The sequence below is a fragment of the Tamandua tetradactyla genome, chromosome 5, assembly GCF_023851605.1.
Source record: "Tamandua tetradactyla isolate mTamTet1 chromosome 5, mTamTet1.pri, whole genome shotgun sequence".
Taxonomy (NCBI): Eukaryota; Metazoa; Chordata; class Mammalia; order Pilosa; family Myrmecophagidae; genus Tamandua; species Tamandua tetradactyla.
In genome coordinates this window covers 35,293,548-35,312,157 of record NC_135331.1, presented here as the reverse complement: position 1 = coordinate 35,312,157, position 18,610 = coordinate 35,293,548, and the positions used below count along the sequence as shown (strand labels likewise).

Genomic DNA, 18,610 nt, shown 5'->3' with positions numbered 1-18,610 from the left:
ATTTCGCAGCAGATGGCAGTCAAGTGTCTGGTTTTAACAATGTCAATGTGTGATGACAGGCAGATGACAGCCCAGTGTCTGGAGGAAAGGGCACCTTTTCCTAATTCTCACAAAGGTGTTCAATGTGCCAGGAGCAGCCCCGCTCAGGTACAAGCACAGGGCCTACACACATCTGGTGCTCCATGAATGCTAGCTGAGTGGATGTCAGGAAGGGGAGCCCACAGCCCCCTCCAGCTCTCCCTTCCCCGACCCCCCCCCCCCCGCTATGTGACACCTGGAGACCGCTGTACCTGAGACCCTGCCGTCCACAGTGCCTGCCAGCCCCACCAGGTGCTCCAGGACCTGCTCACAGCAGGTGGTCTTCCCAGAGCCACTCCGGCCCAGGGCCACGATGCTCTGGTCTCTCCTGTGGCTCAGCATTGCCCAATACGCTCGCTGTGCCAGGGAGTTGATGTGGGCAGGTAGCCCATCCCGGCGACCCCTGGGCACCTGCAGGAAAATCCAGGCATCAGATTTCCCACCCCAAGACAGAGCTCTACTCCACACCTCAGGGCCAGATCCGCGCACCACCCCCATCCTCACTCTAGCATTCATCAGCAAAGTCTTAGCATTTTACTAGGAAGCCCCAGTCCAGAAGTCTAGTCCTACCACTGACTCACTGTGAGTCCCTTGGGCAGCCTACTAACCATCTCTGTGCCTGGTAAGAGGCTTGAACAGAGCTGTGTTAGCCCATGCGATTCATCTCACTTGCCACTCAAATCAGTGTATAATAACTCCCTGAAACAGCACAGCAAGATGAAGTGGCAGAATTGATCAGTTATGGGAGTGGGGCAGTGGGGGGCGGGAACACCTGCCGGGCATGAGTCATAACAGACTCAAGTGATACACGAAGTCCCTTCTACTTCATTCATTTATTCATCCAGCCATTTGTTCTTTTTTTTTTTAACCTTTTTTATTATAAAATAAAATATACATACAAAAAAAAAAAGAAAAAGCAACAATTTTCAAAGCACACTTCAAGTAGTTCCAGAACAGATTCTAGAGTTTATCATGGGCTACCATTCTACCATCTCAGATTTTTCCTGTTAGCTGCTCCAAAACACCGGAAGCTAGAAGGAATATCAATATACTGATTTAGCAGTCATACTCATTTGCTAAATCCCATTTTCTCTGTTACACCTCTTCCTGCTCCTTTAATCCTTCTCCCAGTCTACACGGAACTTTGGGCAATGCCCACTAAGTGACCTATTTGCCTCAGATTTGAGGATTTGTCTCTAAATATGCAAAGATTTGTCTCTAAATATGCAAGGATTTGTCTCTAAAATTGAAAGACTAAAATCATATCAATATATTACTTTATTGACAAATCTTCACACATCTACAGTCCCCAGCCATTCATTCTCCGTTCAATTAAAAGTTCACTTTGTATGCAGCAGGGACTGTTCTGGGCACTAGGGACCCAGTACTACCCAAACAGATCAAGGAAATCCCTGCTAACCACAATGAGGTACCACTACATACCTATTAGAATGGCTGAAAGAAAACGTCAAAAGAAACAGTACTAGAGATGCTGCAGAGCAACCGGAATTCTCATGCATTGCTGGTAGGGTTGCTAAAGGATGCAGTCACTGGGGGAAGGATATTGGCTGTTTCTTATGAAGTTAGACGCACACTCATCATATGACCTGGCAATCGTACCCCTAAGTATTTATCCAAGAGAAATGAAGATTTATGTTCACAAAAAAAAGCTTCGTACACAATTGGTTATAATTCATAATCATCTAAAACTAGAAACCATCCAAACGTTTTTCTTCTGTTGAACTTTGGTGACTCCAATTGTGGCAAGTGAAAGAAACCGATTCGAAAGGCCACACACTCCTCTCTCTCAGCCAACCCTGCAGGTGAGCTCGCTGCTCTCACCTGCTAGGCGGGACATGCCTCCCAGGGATGAGCGCTGCCCAGGCATTGCTGGATTGAGAAAACCTTCTTGACCAAAAGGGGGAACAGAAGTGAAACAAAATAAAGTTTCAGTGGCTGAGAGATTTCAAATAGAGTTAAGAGGTCATTCTGGAGGTTATTCTTATGCATTACATAGATATTCCTTTTTAGTTTTTAGTGTATTAGAATAGCTAGAAGGAAATACCTGAAACTGTTGAACTGTAATCCAATGGCCTTGATTCTTAAAGATGATTGTACAACTATAAAGGTTTTAGGGTGTGACGGTGTGATTGTCACCACTCCCTTTATCCAGTGCATGGAAAGGTGAATAAGAAAATTTAAAAAAATTTAAATGGAGGAGGATAAGGGGCATGGGATGTTTTAGGTGTTCTTTTTAATTTTTATTCTTTTTTTTGGAGTAATATAAATGCTCAAAAATTGATTGTGGTGATAAATGTACAACTACATGACAATACTGTGAACCACTGATTGTACACTTTAGATGAATATCTCAATAAAATTGCATTTTTTTTAAAAAGGCCACATACAGTATGATTCCATTTATGTGACTTTTGGGAGAAGGTAAAACTATAGTCACAGAAAACAGGTGAGTGGCTGTTGTGGTGAAGACTCGGGGAGAGGCTGTCTTCACAAGAACCTGGGGAATTTTCTGGGGACATCTACTCTATATCTTGATGGTGGCAGCAGTTACATAACTATAAATGTTTGCCAAAAACTTACAGAACAGTACACCAAAAAGTGTGAATTTTACCGGATGTAAATTATACCTCAATAAACCCAACTTAAAAAAAAATCCTTGCCTCTGTGGAGCTTGCTTTTTTGTGGGAAAAGACAGATGATAAAACAAATAAATTATATACAACAGCGGTCACTTTAAAGCCATGAGCTTGGATGAGATCACCAAGAAGTGGGGCTTCAAAGGAAAGAAGAGGTGTATGGTCTGGGGAACCCTGAAGTTGAAGGGTCAGGGAATTGACAAGGCTGTGAAAAGGGTCAGCCAGTCAAACGGAAGGAAAACCAGGAGTATGGAGTCTAGAGGCCAAGAAAGGGAATTCTTCCAGCTTCAAATGAAGGCCAAGTAAGATGAAACCAGAGTTAACCATGGATTTGGCAGTAGGGAGGTCACTGGTGACCTCAACAAAAGTCTGCTGAGGGTGGTCTTTGAGGAGAAGGGAAAAAGGCAAATGGAGATATTGAGGTAAGCCAAAGGGCCCCAAAGGGGTGCCAGGGAATAAGCAGCAGCTGGAAGAGCTCAGCGTGGTGCTCCCTTCTCCAGACTGAGAGTGCCCCCAATCCACCGCTGGCACTCTCTGCCCAAAGAATTGCCGGGAATACTAACACAGCCCTATCCTCATGTAAAACTTGGGTCCTTGGCAAGACCCCAAAGCTGCTGGCAAAGGTGGGACAAGGCTGGAGACAGCCTTAGAGCTCAGGTAGGCAGAGGGTCCTGGACCCTGGAGCCACATCCATCCTGGAAAAAAAATAAATTTCTAGGAACAGGCCATCCTGTCGACAGGTCCCCTCAGGGCCCACTGTCTGGCACAAGAAGGAGGGATTCTGCACATCCAGGCCCCAGTGCACATTCCTGGGTACACATGCGTGCTTGTGTGCACATGTGTCTTTGAGTGTGTGCACGCAGTCATGCTTACTGGAGCGTGCTGGACCCCACAAAGAGGTTCATGCACTCAGAGGTGTGCCCAACAGTACCCCACAGAGTCACCCCCACACTCCCATGCACAGAGACCTGCATGCTCCCAGGTACACACCCAACTCCCAACCTTCTGGAGTCCCAGACCTAGTGAAAGAGGCCCTATGCCCCACCCAAGCCATCTTCAAGGTGGGCCCAGCCCAGCCCCACAAGCGAGTCTGTGCTCCCACCTGGTGGCCATCTGGGGAACTAGACATGACTCAGCCAAAGGACAGGGGCTTACTGTGGATTTGGGTATGGGAGGTCAGATAGGTTTAGGGAACCGGAGACAGGGACCAGTGCCCCCACCTCCCCACCCCAGGGCTTAGGGTAACACATGACTTATGATCTACCATACAGGGAATGTCCAACAGCTAAACTTTCAGATTCATGAGCCCAGAGTGAGAAATGGAGGCTGCAATCAAGGGTGGCCAATGGGAACCTGGCATGCTGTTGGAGACTCTACAAATGTCCCTCCTAAGGGTTTCTAAGGGACCAGAGCAGTCATTCGGTTTCTTGGAAGGCTTGGAGGGCTTGGGCTGCAGCAACAGAAGCACAGCACTCACAACAAGGGAAGGGTGAGTACATGTGCAAGCTGTCGCCTACCAGAGCTTCTGAGGCCTGCACAGACCCCGGACCATGGGCAGCCAGGCTAGGGGACCTGGAGGCAACCGAAGAGGTGGGGGTGGGTCAACCTGCAGAAGAGATGCCTTGGGGTATACAGAGGATGACTGCCCCTTTTTTAAGGAACTCAGTACCATACCGGGTTCTAAGAATGTCCCATGGGATTCCAGAAGACAGGACAAGCCTTTTTATTCCCAATTGTCAGATGAAAAAACTGAGGCCAGACAGGCACCATGACCTTTCCAAGGCATCTGCAGCACATGAGCAGATGTTCTAGGAGACTGCCTGTTTCCCAGGTCCACAGAACAATACACAAATGAGATGCTTCCCCTCGAACAGATCTCCCTGCCTCCTCCTTTGCCCCCTTTGGTGTGTCCTCCACTCAGCAGCCAACAGATTCTTACTACAATTCAGATCATGTCACTGCTCTGCTGGACATCTTGAGTAGCCACAACCTAATCAGAGGAAAGACCAGAATTCTTATCACCATTGAAATGGCTTGGTCCCTGCTTCTCCTTGCTTATTCCCTCTTGTGTATTCAGTCTGCTCCACTCACTCTGGCCTCCTTGCTTTGCCCACATCTGCCAGGCCCATATCCACCATGAGATCTTTGCACGAGCTGTTGCCTCTACCTGGGGCACTCTTTCCCCCAAGACAGCCTCTTGGCTCATTCCTTCATCTCCTCCAAGTTTTTGTTCTAACATCATCTGTCCCATGAGGCCCTCCCTAACCTTCCCACCCCTCCCTGCCCTTAGGGCTTGACACTTCCCACTCCCCTTACCCCACTCTATTTTTCCTAGCTCTTCTCAGTTTTATAATCTTCTCACATGCATTATGCATATGGTTTATGACCTGTTCTTCCCCCATTAGAATGGAAGCTCCACGAGGGCAGGAGTGTTTGCCTGCCTTGTTCACTGCTGTTTTTTCCTCCTTGCTTGGCAATAAGAGATAATCAGTATCTGTCAAATGAATAAAGAGGAGCGGGCACAAATTACTCTGCTGTGGTGACACATCTTGCCACAAGGTGGTGCTGACAGATTTCCTTTGTTTTTATTGTCCATCACTGAAACTGGCCATTTTTACACTTCACAGGGAGGAAAAGAAAACAGAACTGGGGCTTCTGTGGGTGATGTCCAGGACTCCTGAGAGCCTGCCATAGCTTTGAGAAGAACTGAAGAGTCTGGCACTATGCTTTACCCTAGCTCCTCTGCTTAGCTGCCAACCTCACCTGGCCAAGCCAGTGTTTCTCATCAGCAATATGAGCTAATGGTGGTCCTTGTCTTTTTGGGGTGAGGTAAGAATTAAATGAGTTAAGTTAATTAAGGTGCTTAAAGCGTTGCCTGATACATAATAAATACTCATTAAATATTTTCTGTCATTATTATCTCTAATGTTTGAGCTGTTGTTATTTCTAACCGTTACCCATCTTTCCCTCTGGGGAACTGGGATCACATGTTCTCCAATACCCCACGACACCCCGCTGAGTTCCAAAATGCTCCAGAATCTCTTCGTTGGCAGGATGATACCCAGAGACAAGTTTATGGGAATCTGGCTGCTATGCTCAGACACCAAGGGGTCCCCAACCCCTTGTCCCTTCAGCGCCCATCCCATGCGCAGGCCCAGGCCCTGGCCCTGCCCACCATGTCCCTGTCTCACCTTCACTGTGGAGAGTGCAGAGGGTCTGCACGGCTGGAGGACGATCAGGTCAGGTCCCGAGCAGGTGTGTGGCAGCTGGGCTCGGTAGCGGTGCAGAAGTGTGTTCAGGACGCTGGATTCATTCACGTTGACGAGGGCAGCCAGGTCCTCGGCTTGGTCCAGCTCGGGAGGGTTGGCCTGTGGACCATCGCACGGACTCTCCTTTGGCCTCCTCCTGTCCACAGAACTGCCTAGAGGCCCCCCACTACGCCACCACTCTGTCACGCACATGCACACACACACACACACACACGTGTATACACACATACACACACACGCTGTCCTGGTGCTCCTGTCTCAGGGAGCTGTGTGCCGAAGACCAAAACAGAACCCAAGGACTTTGGAGGGAGAGTGATAAAATCCAACAACTGAAATGGGGCCGCCCCTCCTCCTTGACCTGAGGGACAACCTGAGAACCACCCTTCTCTTCAAGCTGGTCCTTCCTTCCTGCACCCACTGCACTGGGAGGGCGGAAGTTCCCAAGACAGACCAGGGGTACCTTCTGTATTCCCAAACCCCACAAAAAGACTGATGGTGTTCCAGAGCATGGTAGCGTCCACCATTTTCTCCTTTGCTGGGTCTTGAGGGGAGCTCTGGATGTGGTCCATGACTTCCACGGGTGAAGGCCAATGGCCACAACACCCCATTTCTTTGATAGCCCATTATTCATCAACCCCTCGGAAATATGCCCAAACCCCCTGAAACAAGGATGGTTGCAGTGTCTCCTTGGGAAATCAATTCTAGGAGCTTTCCTACTGCTCTTTTCAGCTCTATTTTCAGGGAGTTTTCTGGGACTAATGCTTGGAGGTTGGGATCAACTCTGAGCCTTCATATGGGTGAGCCTTTCTTCTGAGGGCTCTGGGTCTCTCCGAATTCCCAACACCAGTGGGAGAGGAGAACCTGAGATGGGCAGACGAGCAGCAGAAAAGGATACAGATGAGCAAGACCTTCACAGAGTTCCTGAAGGAATTCCTCATCAATGAGTAGGCTGAGAGGGGTGGCAAGAGTCAAAATAAGACTTTTTCCCCCATAAAAGTACATTTTATCCTCAAAAGGATGTATGGTACACTGCAAAAATATATGTAAAACAAATTTTTTTAAAAGGCAAAAATAAAAGAAATGTTGACGCTCAGAATACAGGCCATCAGAATTTCGGCTATGGTTAGTGGCAAACAGCAAATTTGACTCTGAATTTCCTGGCAGCCAGGGTGAAAAGGAAAAACATGCTCTGCAGCCATGAGTTACAATGTCAATAAAATGAAAAGCAATCACTTTTTTTTTTGGACAAATCAGAATTCCCAGTACCAAGACCTTTCAAACATGTCTCTAGATGTGTCCTCATAAATGGGAGTGAACAACCCCCTAACAATATCACTCCAATAGAGCAATGAGTTCAAGGGGGCTCTTCCCTCTAATCCTGCCCCCTCCACTGCAAGGCATTAAGCCAAAGTAATATCTGCAGTCAGGTACAAGGAAATCTTTTGGGGTGGGGGGGGTATGGAGCAGTCAGGGAAGCAGACAGGGGCTCACCCTATGAACGTGCTCCTCATCCACCTCCGTGATGGTTTTATCTTCATCAATGCAAAGTCGCACCCTTCCTGCCGGCAGGTCAGCTGTTCCCTCATCGGGCTTCAGCACCGTTGCTGGTGGGTGGACATCCCAGAGAGGGAGAGATAAAGAACAGAGGAGAGTGGAGGGGAGGGATGAGGAGGAGAACGGGGTGGGGGGGGGGAGGGGAGAAGATTGAGGCTCTTAGCTGCTGAGTCAGGCTAGGGAACTGGAGAGGGGCCTTGGGACAGGTCATCCTTTCCCCTTGGGGCCTCCTCACACATGCTCTGAATTGTGACCCAAACCCTTTGAGGATAGCAGCTGGATTCAACTCACCTTGGACTTTTAAAGTCCAAGTATGTGTGGACAGCCAGCACAGTGCCAGGCACACAGTAGGCGCCCAGACAGTCAGGTGAACTGACCCATCTAATGCCTAGGCCTGAGATGGCAGATAAGCGCTTGCAGGCTGCCATTTCCCCTACCTGTGCCCATGAAAGGCATTGCTAATCAGTCTTCCCAGCTATGCTCTGACTGGGTCTCAGAATCGCTCCCGAGTAGAGCGCTATCATCAGCCACAAATAATCAATGAAAATGGACTCAACTCATAAGATGAAATCTATCTGCACATTTGCACTAGACTCTGAGTACCCCGAAGTACATTGTAGGAACCAATGTTTGTTGCATGAATGAATGAATGTATGTTTAAATGCTGTTGAAACCACATCCAGTAGACCAGTTGCCAAGAGTAAAACTATCATCAACTACCCCCCACCTCAAAAAAGTCACCCATCCCCATGCTGGGTCTCTATTGCTCCTTGGCCCTTGTCTCTCCTCTTAAAGTGTAATCAGACCCCAGCCGAGATGGTTAGTAATAGTGGGAGAGCAAAAGTGGAGAAGACTTAGAACCCCAGATAATCTTAATACATCTAGTTACCGAGAGTAAATCCATCCTTCTGAACCAGCCAGACTTTCTCAGCCTCGTACCATCTGTCCTCAGGAGCCTGAGAACAACAATCCCATAAATGAAACCAGCAAAATGACACCCCCAGATGTAGGGTAAACCTCTTAGATCAGGGTTTCTCACAGCGAGGTCTGGGGACCACCTAAGTCAGAATGTTGCTGGGGAGCAGGGGTGGGGGTGGGGCTTATTTAAATGCAGATTCCTGGGCCCCAGTCCCTGGCTTTCTGAACGGGAACCTCCAAGGGGGAGTCAAGGAATACGCATTTCTAGAACCTAGCATCTGTGCAGCCCCACATTTGAGAACTACCATGTGATGCTATGAGTAATCTCAGCCACAAGGGGCTATTTTATATTTTCAGGGCCTTCCCTCACTTCACAGAGAAACCCACTCTGGGGACAGGTGCAGTAGGAATCTCAAGACCCCTGAAAGAGGAAGTGGTTGTCTCCCCACCTCTGGGCTCAGCCTCCTACTCTGGTCAACGGTCTCCAGCTCCCAGTACATGCCCAGAGATAGGTCATTTCCTGTATCTCCATCCCTAGAGGACACTGCCCACCCCTCCCACACCAGGGGCCGCAGCCCCATCACCTGGTCCGAGTCTCCGCTCTGGCCTCCTTTGCCCCCCTCCTGCAGGGCTGGCCCCTCTTGGTTCTCCTTCTGTGTCTGAGGCTTTTCCGCGTGGTTCTCCAGAACAGGTCTGGGTCCTGCCAGCTCCATCTCCAGGGCCTCAGCCCCATTGTCTGCTCTCTGGCAGGGCTCCTCGGCTTTCTGCCCTCTGCTTTCCAGCCGGCCCTCCTCCCCAGTTATCACTGGGAACTCCCCGCTTGTAGCTACCTCCTTTGGGGCTTTACAACCCTTCTCTGTCTCACTCTGAGCTTCACCTGCCTCTGGGGACTTACTCTGAGGTTGCCCCATCTTTTCTGTCTTAGTCTTGGGTTCACCTGCCTTCTCAGTCATCCTCTGAGACTTGCCTACTCTCTCCATCGTACTCGGCAGTTCCCCTCCCTTCCCCACTGTCCCCTGCACTTTGCCTGTCTTCTCCATCTTGATCTGGGGTTCGCCTGTCTTCTCCCCTTTACTTGGCTGCTCACCTTCTTCATCCTTCTTATTCTGGGAATCACCCCATTTGCTCCTTCTGCCCAGGGAACCTCCCCACTTTTTCATCTGAGTTTGGACCCCAACCTCCTTCCCTTGACCCACTGCATCCTTGGAGAGATTCCCCTTTTCCATCTTGTCATGGGCATCCTCTCTGACCTTCTCTACTGTCTCTGTTTGCTCTCCCCCACGTGGCCCTTGGGCTTGGGGCCTGGTCTCCTGCCTCTCTTTCCCCTGGGGTTCACCCACTTTTGGTTCTTTGGTCTGGGGGGCCCTGCCCCCCTTCCCCACTGAGTCTTGACCCTTCTCGCCTTTTGGAAGTAGCACATTTCCTTGGCCTGGGTCCCGAAGACCCCCAGTCAGGGTCTCCTCAGCCTTCTGGGATGGGACATCAGGGCTGGCCTGGGGGCCACCAGGAGCCGCTGGAGTCCCTTCTTTCTTTGCCCCTCCAGGGTCTGTGGGTGGGGGTGGAGACTTGCACGTGAGGGAGTCATGGGGATGGATCTTCTGCTCCAGCTTAGCTGAGTCTGGGTCCAGCTTGGCCACCATCAATAAGACATCACCCCTCCTCACACCCCTCTTGAAGGGGAGGGGTTTTTTGGCTGGTAGCCCACTGGGGCTTGGCTCCTGTGGCTTCTCGCCATTGATGCTGGTCATCAGCACAGAGTCAGTGGTGCTAGCCCCTCCTCTCTCCTTGCCGGGAATGTCTGAATCCTGGGATGAGCTTAACTGGTTGCTCTGTGAAATCTGTTGGCTTCCAGATTTGGTACCACTGTCAGATTTGCTAGTAGGTTGGCTGCTGAAAATTTCTGGGGTCTACAAGAGAGATCACAACCACTCAGCTGCTTGCTGACTTACCTGCTACATTTTCACTCATTCATTCATTCATTCATTCGCCCATTCACTTATCCATCTTGAGATCTTCAAGCACCTCCAAGATTCCAACAGGCATTGTGCCAAACAATGAGCCAAACCCCAACACCCTGGACCTAGTCCAGCACCTCAAGACCATGTAATGAGTGGGAAGGGAGTAGGCTTTGGAACAACCTAAAAGACCCAAGTTCAACCCCTGGCTCTGCCGTGTAGCCTTGGGTAAATTATTTTCCCTTTCTGAGCCTGTTTCTTCATCAATAAAATACAGATTATAAATCTTGAAAGGCGTGTATGAGGATTAGTGATAATATACAGAAACTGAGCCCAGCACAGAGCAAACGTTCAATAATTGCAACAGCTGCTGTTGCTATTATTATTACTATTATTATTTCTGCTTCAATTCTCCCTGCTGAGCCAGGAAGGGATTGGGGAAAGGACTTGAAGTCCCTTATCAGATGACCTGCTTAAATGTTGCTTTAACACTTTCTAGCCGGGAGACCACGAACATTACCTCTCCTCTGTGAGCCTCATTTTTCCCCCAGTAAAGGCAAATACCACCTGACCATCCAGATCTACTGGGAGATGACATGTGGAAAAGCACTCTGGAGATTGCAGAGAATTGAACAAGCATGAGTTGCTGCTACTTCTGCTGCCCTGGCCAAGGAAAAGCTCTGGTTGCTGCCCGTGGGCTCTTCCACTCTTGCCTGACCTAGACTTTTGGGATTACATATCACCCAAGGGATCTTCACTGCCTTTTTATTGCCGTGTTACTTCGGCTCTGCACAGCCCTCCTCGACATCCTCAAATCAGCCCTGGGGAGCCCCACAGGGTGTTCGAACCTGACACAGGCTTCATCACTTGCCCTAGCCTGGGTTCTTCCAGGTGTGGTAATACCAGCCTCCCCGATACCTAGAGCTGAGGCCCTGGGCTGCTCGCCCTCTTCTGCATTCAAACTGGCTCCAGGATCATGTTGACTTCAACCTGCAAAGCTTCAGTCTGAGTTTCTTTTCCCAAACCCAGGTCATTTTCAGAACCTCTGAGTTACAACTTGCCCAAGTGGAGAACTCTTGATATTCTCACAAACAGAATGGACAACCAAAGCAATAGGCTGAGCTCTCAATCTGGAGGTTTGTTCATATGAACTTAACCCTGCAAAGGATAGGCTAAGCCTACTTAAAATTAGGTCTAAGAGTCACCCCAGATAACCTCTTTTGTTGCTCATATGTGGCCTCTCTCTCAGCCAACACAACAAGCAAACTCACTGCCCTTTCCCCTCTCTACATAGGACATGACTCCCAGGGGTGCAGACCTTCCTGGCAACGTGGGACAGAAATTCTAGAATTAGCTGGGACTCAGCATCAAGGGATTGAGAAAACCTTCTCGACCAAAAGTGGAAGCACAAAATAAGACAAAATAAAAAGATTTCAGAGTCAAGAGGTGATCCTGGAGGTTATTCTTATGCATTATATAGATATCACTTTTTTAGTTAAGGTATAATGGAGAGGCTGGAGGGAACTACCTGAAAATGTAGAGCTGTGTTCCAGTAGCCATGTTTCTTGAAGATGATCGAATAATGATACAGCTTTCACAATGTGACTATGTGACTGTGAAAACCTTTTGTCTGATGCTCCTTTTATCTACCTTATTGACAGACAAGTAAAACATATGGATTAAAAATAAATAAATCATAGGGGGAGCAAAGGTTAAAATAAATTTAGTAGATCAATGAAAGGGAGGGGTAAGGGGTATGGTATGTATGAATTTTTTGCTGTTTTCTTTTTCTGAATTGATGCAAATGTTATAAGAAATGATCATGATGATGAATATACAACTATGTGATGATATTGTGAGCTATTGATTATGTATCAAGAATGGAATGATCACATGGTAAGAATGTTTGTGCTTATATACTGTTAGGTTGAATAAAAAAAAAAAATCTCTGAGTTAGTGTCCCTCCAATTTTCTGCCAGAATAATTTTAAACTTGATCAAAAGTTTTGGTACCTACCCAGAGCCTATATGAGTCATTCAAAGCCACTGTCTGATGCTCAAGATCCTCATTCAGGCTTCTCCCACCACACCCAACCCCTCACCACTTCCATCTCTTGCCCATGCCGACCCTGCTGCCTGGGACACTGTTCCCCTCCTCACTTGTGTAAGCCCTACTCGTACCCAGCTCAAGTGCCACCTGCTCCACAAATCTGTGCTGGATGACTTCGTTAAAACCATGTCCTTTTCAACCGCAAAGTCCAAAAGCGCTGTGCTAGTACCCCCACTGCAGCAATGACCACGTTCTGCACCCCATCCTAGCTTCCATTTGCACCTCTCTCCCGTTTTAGGTTAGCGTGTGGATATCTCCAGAGCACAGCCTCTAGCTTCACCTTTGTAACAATGATGACAATAATATTGGCTATCATTTATAGATCCCTTGCAAAGGGCCACAAATCCCCTCTTACAATATCTGAGTTAATCCTCCTAACCACCCACCCCCATGAGGTTGATTCTGTGCTTCTTCCCCTACTATAGATGAGAACACAGTCACAAAGATGTCAGGTGTCCAAGGGACCAAATATAGATGAGCCTTCTCTGACTACAAGGCCAGCACCTTAACTGTTAAATGGTCTCATTTGTCAGTCTAGGGGCTGCTCACTGGGATCTTCGGGGAGCTTTAAAAAAATCATGACTCGGCCCCACATCCAGAGAGGGGAAGGGATTTGGCCTGGACCACACAGAGTGGCGGGGCTAGAACTAGAACCCAGACCTGCTGACACTTGAAACTGGTCTCTTTCTACACCAGTGTTATTACAGCCTGTCCCTGCCTTTCCCCAGCTGGACGGTCTTAGGAAAAATCAGGTTACCTTCCTGAGCCTTAGGAAAAATCAGGTCACTTCTCTGAGCCTTGTTTTCTATTCCTGCAACAAGGGAATGGACTACAATGACTCCTTCAAAGGATTATATGAGAGGATCAAATGAAACGGTTGTGCTGGGACAAGGCAAGAGTGTACAGAGTTATTTACTGATGGGACAAGAAAATTAAATTGGCAGGAACTGGTCAGGGCTTGCTGCCTCACAGGAACATCTCCTGAGGAATATCTTGGCCCAGGGGCCAGCCACCTGTTGCGGTCTGAGGCCTGCCCGTCTGACATCTTGGCCCTGTACCTCCAGCCAGACCCAGCAGTGATGTTCCGTCTCCATCCTATGCCCAGTTCTGCTTCTTGTGCAGAGACTTCAGCACAGCCTCAGCCTCCTGGAACACTTTTCTCCACAGCCCTCTGTGGTCACCACCCAGTCCCTCCCTCACCAGACTGGGTCCTTCCCCTGCAGACTGGCAGAAAAGAGTACACACAAGTTTTTGCCTGGCCTTGCCTCTATGTGGCTTCTGGACCTCGGGCAAGTCATTTGACCTCTTCGGCCCTTAGTATCCACCTCCGATAAGTGGGTAAAATCCCACCCACCCTGTTGCTTCCTGGGATATTAAATAAGCCGCAAAGTAAGCTTGGTCTAGTGATAAACATCATCCCGTAGCATTTCATTATGACTGAACAACAGCCTACTGGGGTCGACCTTGGTCCCCAATTATGCTTTAGGGCAGGCAGCGGTGGAAACACAGCCTGTGCTTCCTGTCAGCCTTCCCCACTTGGTGGGGTGTCCGGCAGCTGCTGCTGTTCAGCTGCTGGAGGGCTTCTTAAATGTAGCATATGTGGGACTGACCTGCAAACAACAGCTGAGGGCAGAGGGGGAGGTAGAGCCAGGGCTGGCCATTTGGCTCAATCCAACACCAGGCCTCTCTGCCCAATCATTGCAACATTCACCTGACCTCCGGGGGGCGCTGGAGATACCCCTTCTGCCTGACAACAGTGCTCCGAGCCTGCCTTCCTGGGGCCCAGCCTGATCATTCTGCCAGGGCTTCTTGGTTAAGAAGCTGGGGAAGAGAAAGAACACAGCTCTGGCCACCATCAGGAATAAGTATGACAGTCCTTAAGCAAGGGGCTGCATCTCATTCACCAATCATTTCAGTCCAGCAATGCTATTCAAAGTAGTTAAATGTTTTTAGGAAAATAAACAATCACGAGATGCCAGCTGGAGATGCTACAGAGGTCGCTACCTGTGCGGAGTATCAAAACTTTAGTTACTGGATTGGGACCATTCTAAGGGACTCAGGGGAAGGGCCTCAGTAAGCATAGCAGCTGGAGCTTGGGGAGCTTAGGGCTATGGCCATTTACCACCTGCTGTGGAAGGGCTTCAATATTTTAACAACCAAGACAGCTACACCAGTGGGTATCTTTCTGTTTTAAAGGAACTAACTGCATCTTCTCTGCTGGTATCCGGTTTCCCTTTCTGCAAAAGGAGGGGTAAAATGATTCCCACCAATCAAACAACAACTGGTATCTTTCATTCACCATTCACTTGTTCATTAAACAAACATGTATTGAACACTCACTATGCATCAGTTTCTATGAGAGCTGTTCAGGATACAGAACTGAATGAGAGAACTACTCGTTACTCTTAAGGAATTCCTAGTCAAATGAATCATGTGATGAAATCATTACTATACAGACTACAATTAAGACCGGCAGAGAGGGTGTGGTGGGAATGCGAGGAAATAGAGCAATGCGGGAATTTTTCCAGAGACGTGCTATTTGAGCTTGGCTTTGAACGATGCAGAAGCTCAAGGGGCCAAGCTGTTCCTCAAAGTGGGGACAGCCGGAGCAAAGGCAGGGCAGCTAGTGGCCACAGAGAAAGTTCAAAGGAAAGGACAGTGGGAACTGAAAGACACATGGTCCCCCTTCTGTGAGGCCATTTACCTCTTGTTCTGGAGAAGCGAGCGCTGCCTGTTTCCTCTGTCTCGCTTCCTTGGACTCTTTCTCAGTCTCTCGAACCAGCTGCCGAATGAAGCCTCCTGGGATGACAGAGAAAAGGGGAGGGGGCGAGGATGGTGGTGGGCTCTTGTCCTCCTCCCGAATCTGTTTTGCAGAAGTAAAGGACAAAACCCAGTGAATGAACCAATGAGGGCAAGCTGTCCTTGAAAAAGCTTGTGATGGAGTCTGGGAGGGGGCTGGGGAGACGTACATGACCAAGCCCAAGATTGAGAGGCCACGGGAAACAGGCTGCGGCTCATCGGGCTCTGGACAGCCACCAAGATAGTGCATGAAAGTGAGATGTGTGAAGAGCAGAGGTTCTAGTAGTCCATGTGCTTTCAGCATGGACCAGGTCTCCTCATGATATGAATTGAGACCATCAAGGCCACTGGTTCCCTTTCTTGGCATTGGACAGACGCAACTGTGGGAAGACCTACTCCAAAAGGGGCCTTTCCAGTTTCTAGAAGGGGATGGATCAGAGGTAACTCACACCCCACCCTAGCATATAGCAAATGACTACAAGAGTTAATATGATAAAACAAAAATTATTAGAATTAATATAATAGAACAGATGATATTTATTAATCACTTACTATGTGCCAGGAGTACAGCAAGATAGGGAAGTGCCTGCAGCCAAGGTCTGTATAAGGATACAACCCCGTGACCTCAGCCCACTCAACTTACCTCATGCTATGGCTTCTCCATAGTCCTTTAACTTGTGCAACAAGGGGATCCCCACACTGGGTCCTAAAACAGTAGGACTGGATACTAAAATGTTACCCCAGAAATATGATCCAGAGCTGACCAGACTTGGGTTGAGCCTAAAGCCCCTTCATTTGTCACAGTGACCCAGGGGACTGAAACCATGGGACTGGTTGTGGCCAACTAGGTTGCAGCTTTAACCAGCATCACCTGACAGCCTATGAGAACAAAAACACCAGTGCTTTATATGGAAAAGGCTACACACTGGCTTAAAATAACATCGTTATCGAGGTCCTCTGTATGTGTCTGGTAGACTTGCTCTTTGCAGCCCAGCTGATAAAGGGGGACTCTAAAGGAGACAGGAAAAGTCAGGAGACAAAGCAGAGGCCAAGGAAGAAGGCTGGTCAGTGCAGACCTCTGCCCAGGAATAGAGGAGAGCTGGGGGGACAAGGTATACAATGCCGGGCTCATATTCACATCAGGCTTCTTCCCTCCAGATGCAAAGTGCCACCCATTTCTAAGTGTGAGCAAGTTCTTAAGACATGCTCAGCACGTGCCAACATCTGCTTCCTTCAAAACTATCCTCAACCCTGCACCCAGATCAGCCGGGCGGGGGGTAGGGAGTGGCTGGAGAGAAAGAAGCTTCTGATCCACTCCTTCCTTCCACCTCCAACTCATCAAACCACAAATAGAAGAGGTGGCATAGATAACAAACAATAAAGAATAGAGCAGCCATTACCATATCGAGTGGGAAATGCAAAAGGGAAAAGAGTAATAGCTAGGGAGAAGTGCCTGTTTCCTGTTCTCGGTGGTGACAGAAGGCAGGGACAAGGGATGGGTTTCCCAAGATGATAAACATGGCAGCAAAGAGTGCTACCTCAGCTTCCCCACACCCGACACCTCCTCCCACACAACTCCCAAGTGCTCATCAAACCTGCCACGCAGATGGAGCTAGGACAGATGCCTAACTTTCATACCCCACGACTGGCTGAGCAAGAGCAACAGAGAAAGTCCCAGGCCCCAAGAAACCATGGGAAGAATCGAGGACAAGGTCACCAGTTCTCACTGTGTTGCAAAGACCCTGGCTACCGAACCAGCTGGGAGAAGATGGGGGTGGGCCGCACATGCCACAGAATGAGTCATCAGACTCCTTGCCAGGGAGGGGAGGTAGAAGGCCCAGCCTGGGCCACCGGGGCCATGACTTGTCCTTGAGCCTTGAGTCTGCCCCTGCAGTCACAGCCCTGATCCCAAACATCACTTTCCTTCTGCTCCCACAGGGCAAGGCGTGATGAGATGGCCATGCTGAGGTAGTGCCAGGGCTGTGAGATGAGACGAGATGATGCTCCCTGCAGGCAGCACGGAATGAGGCTTTATAGACACACGGAGTACTTGAGAGGATAGGACACAGCACTGACATGGGAAATATGGGGGAAGGGAGGAGAGAAGAGAGAGAGAGAGGCAAGATTAGCTCAGGTGCACAACCCAGTTCCCCCCACCATCCCATCCCCACACCCTCTACCCCCACAAAGCCTTCAACTGAGACCACTTGTGGGAGCTGCACAGCTAGGAACAGTTCACTCCTACAAGAAGCAGTGGTCAGCGAGGACCCCACGATGTGGAGAGAAGTGCCCTGAAATCCTTTCCTCCTCGACCCTACACTTTTTCTTTGACTTTTTATTGATGTCTAACATATAATCAGAGAATACATAATCTTGAACATATAACCTAGCAGCTGTTACCTAAAGAACTCACCTGAATAAAATTTTAAAACCACTACGATTCTATTTATGAGAAATCCAGGAACAGGAAAATCGAACCCTTGGTGATGGAGGTCAGAAGAGCTGTTAGCTTCGGTGGGGAAGGTGTAGGAAGGACCTTTCTGGAGGGGGGATGCAAATGTTCTATATCATGATCTGTGTGTTGGTTACACGGGCGTATCATGTATTTTTAAAAAATTATCCAGCTGTACAATTGATTGAACATTTGACTGCATATACATCATACCTCAATTCAAAAACAAACAGAGCATACCAGTTCCCAGAAACCCCATTCCCTCTTCTTAGGCACTAGTCCCCCCAAATCAACCACTATCCTAATTTTTAATACTGCAGAGTAGTGGGTTTATGTGCGTCTTTGTGTGTGCTGGGGGTGGGGAAGTTGGGCTCCTCAGCTTCAGCATGGAAGTCAGGAGATGGCAGGAAACCATGGTTCTCAATCGGCCCAGTGCTTGGGACAATAATGTATTTGACTTAGTCCTGTTGAAAGCCTTAAAATGTCCACAGCTTTTGACCTCCAAAGCCCTCTTTTGGAAAACACCTTTGAGGAAGTAATCCTAAACCAGAAAAATTCATCAGTGTGCTATTTGTGGCATCAAAAAAGCAGACACAGCCTAAGTGTCCAAAACTGGAGAATGCTCAGTAAATTGGAGGAATGGTATGAATCCACCAAAGTGGGTGTTTCAGAGACATTGTTTTTGAACAGCTGTATTGAGTTATAATTTGCATGCCATAAGATTCATCCACTGTAAGTTTACAATGGGATGATATTTAGTAAAGCTTACAATTGGGTGATTCTTAGTGAAACCACTACCGCAATTCAATTTTAGAACAT

At 48.5% G+C, this 18,610-nt stretch overlaps 1 protein-coding gene across 4 annotated transcripts in view; it reads right to left on the bottom strand.

Moving 5' to 3' along the window:
- MYO18B (myosin XVIIIB) overlaps nucleotides 1–15,815 on the bottom strand; it is a 242,511-nt gene extending 226,696 nt beyond the window's left edge. For all 4 annotated transcript variants that reach the window (XM_077160698.1, XM_077160699.1, XM_077160696.1 and 1 more), the window contains exons 1-6: nucleotides 15,245–15,815; nucleotides 9,061–10,383; nucleotides 8,448–8,514; nucleotides 7,496–7,608; nucleotides 5,927–6,103; nucleotides 291–489 (exon numbers count right to left, since the gene is read on the bottom strand). In XM_077160698.1, the coding sequence (XP_077016813.1) occupies nucleotides 291–489; nucleotides 5,927–6,103; nucleotides 7,496–7,608; nucleotides 8,448–8,514; nucleotides 9,061–10,383; nucleotides 15,245–15,706 (2,341 nt within the window). In that variant the 5' untranslated portion in view covers nucleotides 15,707–15,815. The remainder of the gene's footprint in view (nucleotides 1–290; nucleotides 490–5,926; nucleotides 6,104–7,495; nucleotides 7,609–8,447; nucleotides 8,515–9,060; nucleotides 10,384–15,244) is intronic.
- Between the last annotated feature and the right edge of the window lie 2,795 nt (nucleotides 15,816–18,610).